Below are 12,627 nucleotides of genomic sequence, written 5' to 3'. Positions count from 1 at the left end.
CGCCCTGAGATCGAGGTAGATACGAGCTCACCGCGGGCCTCCGGGAACCGAGCCGGCAGCAAAGCGACGTGGAGGCCCTGGCTCCCGGCCGGCCCTCCCGCCCCGCCGCCCGGCCGGCTCCACCCGCTCGCGGCCCCCGGCGGTCCCGGAGCCCGAGCGCGCGGCCGCGCCGCGCCGACTTCCGCTTCCCTGGCCGGCGGGCGGGAGGCGCTGCAGCCCAGGGCCCGCGCCGCCCGCCCCGGCCGCAGGGGCGCTCCGGAGCCCCGGGGGCCGCCCGCCGGCAGCAGTCGGGCGCGGGAGGCGGGGCTGGAGGGCTGGGCTGCGGCCGACGTGGGTGTTAAGCGGCCACCCCCGCCGCCGATCCAGAGCCGAGAGCGGGCGGCGGAGCGCGAGCAGGACGCGGTGGTGAGCGCAGCCCGGTCAGGCGCTCGCGGCTGCGGGGAACCGGCCGGGAGGAAGCGGGGAGCGGGGCGGGCCTCGGCGCCCGGGCGGCGTGACCTTCCCGGGCGGCGGGGATCCGGAGTCCCCGGGCCCACACGCGCCGCCCACGTGCCCGGGGATCCCGCGGGCGCCCCTTTCCCGCGCTCGGCCCTGGACTTCCCCGTAGACCCTCGGGCCCCGCGGCCTCCTGCGCGCCGCGGTCACCGCCCGGGAAAGCTTGTCCTCCTTTGCCCCCTAGTCGTGTCACCCAGCCTCCTGGCTCCGCGCGGCGCCGGGCAGGGCGGAGGCGCGGATGAATGGGAGGCTCGGGCTGGTTGCTGGGCAGAGTCAGCGGGCGTTTAGAGTCGGGAAGAAGTTGGAAGTCGTCTCCCTAAGCTACCCCTTTGGGCGGACCGGGATCCCGAGCCCCTGAAGCCGGAGCTCCGGTCTCTCGGCTGCTAAGCGGCGAGACTGGTTTGCATCCTTGCGCCCGTGGGGCGCCCCTCTCTGGGCGCTCTGATGGCGGGCGGCCTCCCGTCACCCCAGTTTCGGCCTGAAGCTGGAATCTTCCCTAAGCTGTGATCTGGTGGGGGAAGGCGGGGGTCCTCGGATTCTCCCGCACGAGAAACAAATTTCCCCGAGGAATGGGAAATGTACATCGTCTTCTGGAATGGGACTCCGGTGTAGTTTGAAAGAAGGATAAAGGGAGGCCGCAAGGTTCAGTTTTTCTGTTTCTGTTGGTACCGAAGGCTCAGGAATTAGTCTCTCAGGTTGATCAGTCCTGCCGGGCGCCCTCAAACCATTTGTCTTCCTCAAGCCAAAGTCACGCATCGTTTGAAACAGTTGCTCACATCTTCTGAGTTAATCTCAGTTCCCATCACTGTTAACAGTCCTAATAATTCTATAAGTAGTTATGTGCAGGAGTTGATGTGTTTAAGTCTGACTTGCCTAAAAGGGTTAAATTCGCGTTGATGACATAGCACCATCTGCTATGCCCCTTTCTTTCTAAGGGAGAAATGTACCCTCCTGCCCCCCCCCTCCCCGCAAATGAACCCCGATGTGCCCCATCTGTGGCTCCTTTTCCCTCTAAAATGCAGGGTTGAGTGCTTTGGTTTCTCCTTTTGACCAGGTGGGAATCCTCTGGAATTAAGTATTGGTCGATAAGCACAGACCCAAAAGGCAAGACTTGGGTTGAATGCTGTTTGCGCAGACTTGTGTGACCTTGGATGAGCTGTTGCCGTCCTCTGGCCTCAGTTTTTCCATTTGGAAAAGGAGGAGATTGGATTAGGACCCTGATATCCTTCTCTCGATACTGGATGGTCCCCATCTTATCAACATTAGTAATTGGCACTGCCCTTCCAGGCCTATAGGTAACATAAACTTGGTGGTTTTTACGTGTGAGTTAATTGCTTTATAAAGTGCTGTACTTTTGTTGTTGCTAGTTTTAAAACTTTTTTTAAAGCGAGATTCTTGGTGTCTGGTCATTGACAACATACTTAAAGTGGCTGAAAAACTTCTTGGAGGCTAAAATTATTTTCTGCTGGTGATTAGGGTGATGTTGGTATTCACGGAGCATCCAGCCCACCCACCCCCTCTGAGAGGTGGCCTGACTGGGTGTGATGTCTTAGGTGTGATGGTTAAAAAGTGTTCCTTGTTATTCACACGTAAGAATATTCTGTTAAAGAACCACCTCCTCTTTTCTAGTCAATATTTATTTAAGTCCTTGCCATGGCAGCAGTTGATTTTTTTTTTTTTTTTTGTCTAAAGGTAGAAAAGTAGATCTGGTTTTCCCCAAGCTTCTAGACTCCAGCTCAAACCTACTGAATCAAGATCACCAGGAGACTGGCCTAGTTATTTGAATATTTAACAAGTGTCCCAGGTGATTCTTATCTAGCAAATTTGGGGGGCAATGGACCAGGTGTTGCTATTAATATGGGTAATACCAGGCATTATAAACTTCACCTAGGAGCAGTCCAGGCAGGCAGCATTTCTGGTCCCACTTGAACCAATCACATCAGAATGAGCCTTTTAATCAAGTCCCCAGGTGATCTGTGTGCACATTTATGTTGAGAAGCTCTGGAGGGAAGTCTGATGACAAGAATATTTGGTGCTAATGTTTCGTAGTTCTAAGAACTCCTGGTGCGTATTCAGTTTATCATTGTATTTGTCCGATGTGGCTATTTCTGATTGCTCTCAGATTATGATAATATAGACCGAGACCTTGTGTAGACAGGGGCCTCCAGCTTTAGGGGCCCAAAGGGCCCCCCTACTGGTGGCAGAGCAGGCATTCAGACCCAGGCAGGTGTCACTTGGCAGAGCTCCTAACTCATTACTTTTCAGACCTCCTGTTTTGTGGCATTCTCTCAGGTTCTCAAGCTGCTATCTGAATTTGGAGCAGAACCTAGTGGATTGAGAGAGCAACCCAGGCCTCTGAAAAACTGGTTTGATGGGGCTTGTGATGTCTGCTTGGCTTGCCTGTTTGGCCTTTGTTTCTGAGAGTTTCAGAAAAGTTGGTTGAAGTGCCCTCATCTGTTGTTGGAGCAGTGATACTCAGGCAGGGTTTTCAATCTCTGTGCTTTTTATGGGGAGGTGGTGGGTGGGGAGAAGGGGAGGCTGATGACTGAGCTGCTCTGACCCCCTTAGCCCCCTCCCCTGGAGCTACGCAGAGCCAGTTTCCCAGTTCCGTGAGGTTCAAGTGCAGTAGCTGGGCAGCAGGCCTAGAGAAAGGGCGGCTGCAGAGGCCCGACTGATGGTGAGCTCTGGCTTCCTCCCAGGGATATGAGGTGCCCGTCATAAGCTCCAGAGAGTCACCCTCCACGGAGCCCAGCAGAGGAGCGGGAGAATATGAAATCCAACCCTGCCATCCAAGCTGCCATCGACCTCACGGCTGGGGCCGCAGGTAAGGCCAGAGAAAACCCCATTCTCTGATCCTCAGGTACCTTCTGCGAATGAGATCCAGTGAGCACACTGCCTCTACCACTCCAGGACCTTGTAATGAAACTGCTTAATGGGAGTGTAATAGTCTGTGGCAGGTACAGCAGAAGGTAGACGTTACATATATACAATGGAATGATACTCAGCTGTAAAAAAGAACACATTTGAGTGAGTCCTAACAAGGTAGATGAACTAGAGCCTATTATACAGAGTGAAGTAATTCGGAAAGAGAAAAATATCATATATTAACGCATATATATATATGGAATCTAGAAAGATGGTACTGATGAACAACTTTTTGCAGGGCAGCCCTGGAGAAGCAGACAGAGAACAGGCTTGTGGACACAATGGGGGAAGGAGACGGTGGGACACTTTGAGAGAACAGCCTGGAAACATATCCATCATCATATGTAAAATAGATAGCTGGTGGGAATTGGCTGTATGATGCAGGGAGCTCAACCCAGTCCTCTGTGACAACTTGGAGGAGTGGGATGGGGTGGAGAGAGTTTCAAGAGGGCGGGGACATGTATGCCTATGGCTGATTCATATTGATGTATAGCAGAAACCAGCAGAATACTGTGAAGCGTTTATCCTCCAATTAAAAAAAGTTTTTTGATTGACAAAAATAAAAAGACAAAAAGGAAACCAACTAGGAGTCAGGGTAAAGGGTGGGAATGTCCCTGGTTCACAGCTGGAAGCCTGTGAGATCACAGCTCAGAGCTGAAGCCACATGTCCATTGCCATGTGGCTGGGATACACAGGATTCTACTCCTGGCCTGGCAGTCTCGAGAGCCCTTGTATGCAGAAGTAACGCTGCACCATTTCTCCAGGGAAACCCCAGAGACTGTCTTTACTGCTGCTCAGGAGAGCAAGGAAACCCTTAGAAATGTCTTCGGTGAATAAGACTGGCTTTTGACTGTGTCTTAAAGGCCTGAAAGGGAAGGAGAGGCCTGGCCGGGGAGTGGTGGATGGGGTGAGTGCCAGGGTAGACTCTGGCCCCCGCCCCCGCGCCCCAACAACTCCCCTCCCAGGCACCAGCAAGCTCTGGGCCGTGCCTGCCACGCAGGCCACTCTTCAGAAAGGCCGTCTTTACTCAGTGAGAGGCAGATGACAGAATTCCAAGTGCCTGAGTGATGACTTGGTTCTTCGGATTCCTGGATGATTTTATGGCCAGAGAAGCGCTGGAATGCCCACCACTTTCCCAGTGGAAACCCTGACTGCTCCTCGCCTCCCTCACCGAATCTTGTCACCGCTTCCTGGGGTGGAGAGGCCAGTGGAGTGGGTTATCCCTCGTCCTCTTATCTGGGGGGGCCTCCCGGGTCAGCAGATGAAGGGCAGTCAGTCAGAGGGCCGCCTGCTCTCATCCTCTTGCCTTAGTTGTGAAAAAGAAATCAGGGGTTCAAGGAAGCTCACAGTATTTTTCCATGAACCAGAGATGGGCCAAAGTAGGCTCACGAGGAAGTCTGGAGACGGTACACTGCAGGCTGATAAGAGGTGCGGGCAGGGGCGCTCCCAGGTCAGAGACCACGAGGAGGAGCAGGGTGCGGTGCTGGAGGGGATGGGGGACTAAGGGCTGTCTGGGTTCCATCCCGTGGCCTCTCGCATGCTGATTGCCGTGGGATTGAGCCCCCCGGCCCTGCGCACTGTCCCCTCTCCGTCCCTTTAACCCCTGCCCGTGTCATTCGCTGGCAGAGGACGCTGACTTTGGCAACCGTGGGCCCAGCTGCCTGCCTCTGCCTGCCTCGTGCCCTCCTGTGAGTGTCTGTGCTCAGTTCGTGTCTCTGCAGTAGGAATGCGTTTCACCCCATGGGGGAAGCTCAGTTTTTGGGATTCTGTGTCTTTTTCAGTCAGTCTGTCCAAGATGAAAGATCTGTTGTAATAGAATTAAAGCATTTTTGCTTTTCCTGGAAAGGACAGGACAGGCATTTGAGTACTGCATTCATAACTGTATCTGCATCCATAATAGTAATCTGTAAAGATGTACATTGCAACAGTATTGTCCAGAGTCTGGCTGTGTAAGGCATTTGCCAGTACACGTGCTTTTTTTTTTTTTTTTAACATGTATCAGGCCTGTATAGTAAGTATAGTAATATTTAAAGATGTAAATTGCAACAATATTGTCAGGAACCTGGCTGAGTAAGGCATTTGCCAGTACACGTACTTTTTACAGTGGTGTTAACATGTATCAGGCCCTTATACATACTAGCATTTATTTTTTCTGCTAACTGTGGGTAGGTGTTCCTTCCTGCACTGCAAACCCAGGGTCGCCCCTCACTGATGTAGTACCACCCTGGTTGTCTTGACATCTGAGGTCAGCAGGCTTCCTGGGTGCTAAGCCTGTGAGACACCAGGCAGAGGAGGTCCCACGTGGTGACCTGAGAACTCCCCCTGTGTGAATGGGAAGCAGCCGTCCCATTTTTGAGAGGTTTCAGCCTTTGAGTGATGGAGCTAGAAGGGCCTTTAGAGACCCTTGACTCTAATGCTCTTGTATGTGTAGAAAAGGGGCCCAGGGAGGGATAGTGGATTTGTTCAAGGCTGCACAGCTGTTAATAGATGGTGTAAATAAAGACAGGGCGAGGACCTTGGCTGCCTGGTTCCTTGTCCCGTTCTGTCATCTTTGTTCTGCTGCTACATGATGGCCAATAGCGTCCCCCAGAGGTGGGGATTCCTTTGGAGGCTTCACCGCCCCAGCTCTCTGGGGAAACTGGTGGGCTTTGGGATTTCTCTGTGGCCGTTGCCAGGAGCAGAGGACCCCTAGTGCTCTGTAGATATGGACCACCATGGAAGCGACGTGTGTCAGAGCAGAGGCAGCCATGGTTGGAGGTGATGTGGGTGTAGCGTCCCGGTGTTCTCTGGCGTGTGTGTCTTCTAGACAAACCTCTTCCATCAAGCAGGGTTTCAAGCCAGCTCGTCTACCCTAAAGCGCAGCTTCCGTGTCTGAAGCTGCTGTAGGAGCGATGCCAGGAAAGGATCGAGAGGCCCGGGCAGCTGGTTGGGGAGGATTTGAAGGCAGTTGGTTAGGTAATTGGATCTCAAAAGTTAAATCCCCTTAAAGGGAAACCTTAGTGGCACATGAAGGTTTAGTAGCTTCACAACTATCAACATAAAATGATGCATTCTTTCCCCAGACTGCTCTGTTGCAATGTGCCTTGCTTAAGTAGTCAGGAAAGAGGCATTTTATTTTTATTTTTATTTTTTGGCATGTGGGATCCTAGTTCCCCAACCAGGGATGGAAGCCACACCACCTGTTGTAAATGGTGTTAGTCATTCAGTCTTGAGTGCCCGACTCTTTGCGACCCCATGGGCTGTAGCCCGCCAGGGTCCTCTGTCCATGGGATTCTCCAGGCAAGAATACTGGAGTGGGTAGCCATTCCCTCCTCCAGGGCATCTTCCTGACCTAGGGATCAAACCCCAGTCTCCTGCATTGCAGGCAGATTCTTCACCGTCTGAGTTAGGAAGTCCTAACAACTGGACTGCCAGGGAAGTCCCCAAAATGTGGCATTTTTAGATCACTGAGGTTTATCCTTTCAAATGCCAAACTTAACCACAAACCAAAAGCGCTTTTTGGTTGGAATATTTTGAAAATGACACGCCTGTCTGCACCACTCAGGGGCACACTGACTGATCGCCTCCAGTGGGTTGGAGGCTGTCCTTTCTGCGTGGGTGGGCAGGTGGCCAGGTCCTTCCGGGTGAGGGTCTGTTCTCCATGTTCACCGTGGCCCTCCATGAGCGCTGTCCATCACCGCCATCACCGTCCCAGCCCTGGTGGATTTCCTCTAGTCTGTCACCTGCTGGCTCCACTGTGTGGAGGACTGAAATCCACAGCCGCAACCTTGAGAAGATGTAGGTGGCAACACATCTCCTGCAGAGGAAAGTGCCGCAGTGACACCGACACAAAAGTGCAGAGAATGGGCCCCTTTGTTTTTTGTTTTCTTTTTTGGGGACTATGCTGAGTCTTCATTGAAGCACACAGGCTTCTCTAGTTGTGACCTGTGGGCATAGTTGCCCGACTAGGGATCAAATTGTGCCTTGGAATGTCAACCACTGGACCGCCAGGGAAGTCCCCCTTTTGTTTCTTTTTTATTTTTTTAATGAACTTTTTAAAATTATTAATTTTTTTTTTATTGGAGGAACCCCCTCCTGTTTCTTATGGAGAGCAAGATGATCAGAGGTCTGAGCTCTAGGCAAGTAGGGAAAGAGAGAATTCCTGTAAATTATTCATAGCTTTGTAGACTCGACGGGTATGAGGACTGTCTTGGTCTTGGGTTAGTGCTGGTGTTCGGAATAGTTATCACCTCCTTGAGCAGGGCGTGATGAGTGCCATGACTGTGTCATTTGTCTGAGCTTCCCTGGAGGCTCAGTGGTACAGAATCCGCCTGCAGTGCAGAAGAGGCAGAGATGAGAGTTTGATCCCTGGGTCAGGAAGATCCCCTGGAGAAGGAAATGGCAACCCACTCCAGTATTCTTGCTGGGAAAATCCCACAGATAGAGGAGCCTGGCAGGCTACAGTCCACCAGGTCGCAAAAGAAGTGGACATGACTGAGAGACTAAACAGCCACAAGTTACATAGGAAGTTAGCTTGCATCCATGGAAGAAGGGAGAGAACTCTAGGTAGCATTGGAAGTACATTAGCCTCCTACTTTGTCCCTGTTGGAAACTTATGGATAAGCAGCAAATGGGTACTGTGGCAACCCAGATGTCTGCGCAGTTCAGGATGGTTGGGTGAAAATATAGGAAACTCCTGGTTAGGATAGAATTTTAATGCTCTGAATTAAATGCTTTATTCCATGTAGCCCCATCTAGGCTGTCAAGATTATGAACCTGCTTTAAAAATTCTGACATTCACCTCTTCTTTTAAAATGATTATTTTTGACATAGAGAAGCAGTGGCACCCCACTCCAGTACTCTTGCCTGGAAAATCCCATGGATGGAGGAGCCTGGTATGCTGCAGTCCGTGGGGTCACTAAGAGTCAGACAGGACTGAGCGACTTCACTTTCACTTTTCACTTTCACGCATTGGAGAAGGAAATGGCAACCCAGTCCAGTGTTCTTGCCTGGAGAATCCCAGGGACGGCGGAGCCTGGTGGGCTGCCGTCTATGGGGTCGCACAGAGTCGGACATGACTGAAGCGACTTAGCAGCAGCAGGATCTTATTTCATTCTAGCCCATCAGTACCTGGGAGAGAATGACTCTAATTATGGTAACATCTTATTAAATTATATTCCACTAATTCAGGACTGGTGATGGTGTGAGATGATGGTGCGGCAGGACAAAAGCAGAAACGTGTCATTGCTCTCCTAGAAGGGAGGAGCAATGGTGATAGGATCATGGAGACCCTACCTGTGCTTGCTTAACAGTTCAGTTTTCAGACTCTTGGGAAATGTTCATCTACCAATAATTGGGAGTTATTCCTAATAGCCCTCCCTCCATCTCTATTTTCCACAGCATAGTTGGAACTTATTATGTAACTTATTATGTCAAAGCTGTGAAATTACGTTTCTGAAATGCTTTATGTCAGCCGTCTCCGGTTGGTTTTGTCTTTAAATTGGAGGATAACTGCTTCACAGTGTCGTTAGTTTCTGCTGTACAACGACATGAGTCAGCCACATGTATACACACATCCCCTCCCTCTTGAGTCTCCGTCCCACCCCTCTAGGTCACCTCAGAGCACCGAGCTGAGCTCCCAGCTATCAGCAGCTTCCCACTAGCTGTCTCTTTTACACATGGTTGTGTATGTACATCAGTGCTACACTCTCAATTTGCCTCACCTTCCCTGTGTCCACAAGTCTGTTCTCTATATCTGTGTCTCTATTCCTGCCCTACAAATAGGTTCATCAGTACCATTTTTCTAGAGTCCATATATATATACATTAATACACATTATTTGTTTTTCTGGCTTCATTCTCTAGGTTCATCCACGTCACTACAAATGACTCAGTTTCATTCCTTTTTATGGCTGAGTAATATTCCATTGTATATATGTATCACATCTTCTTTATCCATTCATCTGTCTGTGGACATCTAGGTTGCTTGCCTTCTCTTTAACTTTGCAGAGGCTTTAATAACCTCATCCAATGGTTGTGTGTCCTGGCACAAGTAGGGGACCTCCTGGCCCAAGGGGAGGTAGAAGCGTTCACCAGGGACAGTCCCCCAAATGCTGACCCAGTCCAGGGTCTGGGGATAGCACAGGGTTTATGTTGTTGTTCGGTTGCTAAGTCGTGTCTGACTGTTTGTGACCCCATGGACTGCAGCACGCCAGGCTTCCCTATCCTTCACTATCTCCTGGAGTTTTCTCAAACTCATGTCTGTTGAGTCAGTGGTGCCATCCAACCATTTCATCCTTTGTCACCCCCTTCTCCTCTTGCCCTCGCGCTTTTCCCAGCATCAGGGTCTTTTCCAAAGAGTTTCAGGGTTTATAGATCATTCTCTTCCTCACGTCAGAGTTATAATTGAATGCAATTTAGATTTTGCTGTATTTAATACTCTTAACCGTATGCTGCTGCTGCTAAGTCGCTTCAGTCGTGTCCAACTCTGTGCGACCCCATAGACAGCAGCCCATCAGGCTCCTCTGTCCTTGGGATTCTCCAGGCAAGAATACTGGAGTGGGTTGCCATTTTCTTCTCCCGTGCATGCATGCATGCTCCTTCTGCAATAAAAGCATATAAATATGTATGCTAAGCAAAGTAAGTTTCAATCCAGTTCCTGTCTGAATACAAGTCATTAATTGGCAGAGTCCAGATAAGAGGTTTTCCCATAGGGTCGAACATTTAGCTCTCTGGGGACTAATTAGGCTCTTTGTTTTCTCTCTCTGTGGCCTAGTCTCCTGTTATTTTTCTGATAGTCATCAGGACCATGGGGCAACAGACAGAGGAGTGATGAACTCTTTCCAGGCCGTTCCTCTCCCCTTCCTTCTATGTGGACGCACACACAGTTAACCCCTATAAATTAACCGCTGGTGTAGCAACCACAGCGTTAGACCCTTATCCTAATCCTCATGCTATCCTGGTAGGGAACTGAGGCTCAGAAGTCACATCGCTTGTCCTGGATCTCACAGCAGAGTCAGGCTCAACCCCAGGTGCCTCTGAGCGATGCTCCTGAACACACGTCCCACCTTCATATCAATCAGTGGCTCTGACTGTTGAACACGTCCTTCTCCCCTGCTGAGTGTGAGCTCCTTCAGGGCTGGGCAGGGGACCCAGCACACAGGGAACCCCCTAGAAGTTTTACTGAACTGGGCTAGAAGGTCTTAGGGGGAGAAGAGGTCAAATAAGATGACGCAGAGGTTAGCCCGGGGGTGGTCTGCCTCATCTCCGAGCGTCCCCGGGGCTGTACCCTGCCGCACGGACATGGACTCGGGCCGGACAAGGACTCTGTCCTGGTTACAGGGGGCACAGCATGTGTCCTGACTGGGCAGCCCTTCGACACCATGAAGGTGAAGATGCAGACGTTCCCCAACCTATACCGGGGCCTCGCCGACTGCTGCCTCAAGACCTACTCCCAAACGGGCTTCTGGGGCTTCTACAAGGGCACCAGCCCCGCGCTCATCGCCAACATCGCCGAGAACTCCGTCCTCTTCATGTGCTACGGCTTCTGCCAGCAGATGGTGCGGAAAGTGGCTGGGCTGGACCGGCAGGCGAAGCTGAGGTGAGTTGAGGGCGCTGACCCTCTTTGTTTGAAAACCAGCACTTATTTGGCCAAGAGCTTTAAGAGACCTTATTGGGAAGAACATTTCCATTTTTTTGTTTTACCAGTAACCACTTTCTTGATTCTGAAGTGATCATCACTGTCACAGGAAACTGGGCAAGCACATACATATGTGTTATGTAAAAGAGTTGCCCACAATCCACCATGGAGAACCAGCCACCCTCACCTTCCTCCCATTCTTCAGGAAGATGCTTTTCTTTTTTAAGGATTATTTTTCTTTTATTTTATTATTAATTTTTTTTTTTTTTTTTTTTTGGTTCAGCTGGGTCTTCATTGCTATGCTCGGGCTTTCTCTTGTTGCAGAGAGTGGGGGGGCTACTCTTCATCGCGGTATGCAGGCTTCTCATTGCAGTGGCTTCTCTTATTGTGGAACACAGGCTCTCGGCACACGGGCATCAGTAATTGCGTGGACTCAGTGGTTGCAGCACATGGGCTTGGTTGCTCCATGGCATGTGAAATCTTCCTGGACCAGGGATTGAACCCATGTCCCCTGCCTTGGCAGGCATATTCCTATCCACTGTATCACCAGGGAAGTCCAGTTTTTTCCTTTCAATTGGAGCATAGTTCATTTACAATGTTGTTAGTTTCAGGTGCATAGCAAAGTGAATCAGTTATACATATATCCATTCTTTTTCAGACTGTTTTCCTACATAGGTTATTACAAAATATTGAGAAGAGTTCCCTGTGCTATACAGTAGGACCTTGTTGGTTATCTATTTTATATACAGTAGTGTGTGTATGTTCATCCCAATCTCCTAATTTATCCCTCCTGCCTCCATTTCCCCGTTAGTAATTAGAAGTTTGATTCTACAATCTGTGAGTCTGTTTCTGCTTTGTAAATAAGTCCATTTGTGCCGTTTTTAAAAATTAGATTCCACCTGTAAGTGGCATCATGTGCTATTTGGGGAACACGCTTTTCAAATGCTGCTTGTGGGTGCCACTTCTCGAGGCGGAAGTGTAGAACTTAAACCAGAGATCCGACTTGTGATTTGAGTTTTGGGTTCCACATCATCAGCAAAATGCAGTCAAAGAGGTTGAGGAGGAAGTTGGAATCTTAAGAAGGGTCAGAGCGTCTGAGAAGATGCAGGTGAGGGTCTGTTTCCTTGGCCACGTGTGCCCCAAACATCAGACTGGCGTGTGCTTGGTCGTCTCTTGGGTATTTATTATACAGAGATTAAAGGAATTTGGAAAGCACTGGGACATTAACCGTTTGCTCTTTTGAACATTGATTTATTTTATTTTATTATTGTTTTCTAAATATTTCTTTTTGGCTGCGTTGGGTCCTTGTTGCTGCTCACAGGCTTTCTCTAGTTGGGGCAAGTAGGGGCTACTCTTTGTTGAAATGCACGGGCTTCTCATTGAGGAGGCTGCTCTTCTCGCAGAGCACGGGCTCTCCGGCACGGGGGCTTCAGTAATTGCAGCTCCCAGGCTAAAGAGCGCAGGCTTGGTCATTGTGGAGCATGGACTTGCCCTGTGGCATGTGGGATCTTCCCACACCAGTAATCTAACTGGTGTCCCTTGCATTGCAAGGCAGACTCTTAACCACTGGACCACCAGGGAAGCCCTGAT

General features: G+C 50.4%; 1 protein-coding gene across 2 annotated transcripts in view; it reads left to right on the top strand.

Moving 5' to 3' along the window:
* Nucleotides 1–272: 272 nt before the first annotated feature.
* The window catches only part of SLC25A15 (solute carrier family 25 member 15), a 30,819-nt gene continuing 18,464 nt past the window's right edge, over nucleotides 273–12,627 (top strand). The window contains exons 1-3 of one of the 2 annotated variants that reach the window (XM_061133490.1): nucleotides 273–405; nucleotides 3,195–3,319; nucleotides 10,740–10,998. In XM_061133490.1, coding sequence (XP_060989473.1) covers nucleotides 3,265–3,319; nucleotides 10,740–10,998 — 314 coding nt within the window. In that variant the 5' untranslated portion in view covers nucleotides 273–405; nucleotides 3,195–3,264. Of the gene's footprint in view, nucleotides 420–3,194; nucleotides 3,320–10,739; nucleotides 10,999–12,627 lie in introns of both variants that reach the window. The other variant, XM_061133491.1, reaches the window with a different exon arrangement.

Source organism: Dama dama, chromosome 30, assembly GCF_033118175.1.
Source record: "Dama dama isolate Ldn47 chromosome 30, ASM3311817v1, whole genome shotgun sequence".
NCBI lineage: Eukaryota > Metazoa > Chordata > Mammalia > Artiodactyla > Cervidae > Dama > Dama dama.
Note: the sequence above shows the minus strand (reverse complement) of the source record. Positions and strands in the feature narration are given on the sequence as shown.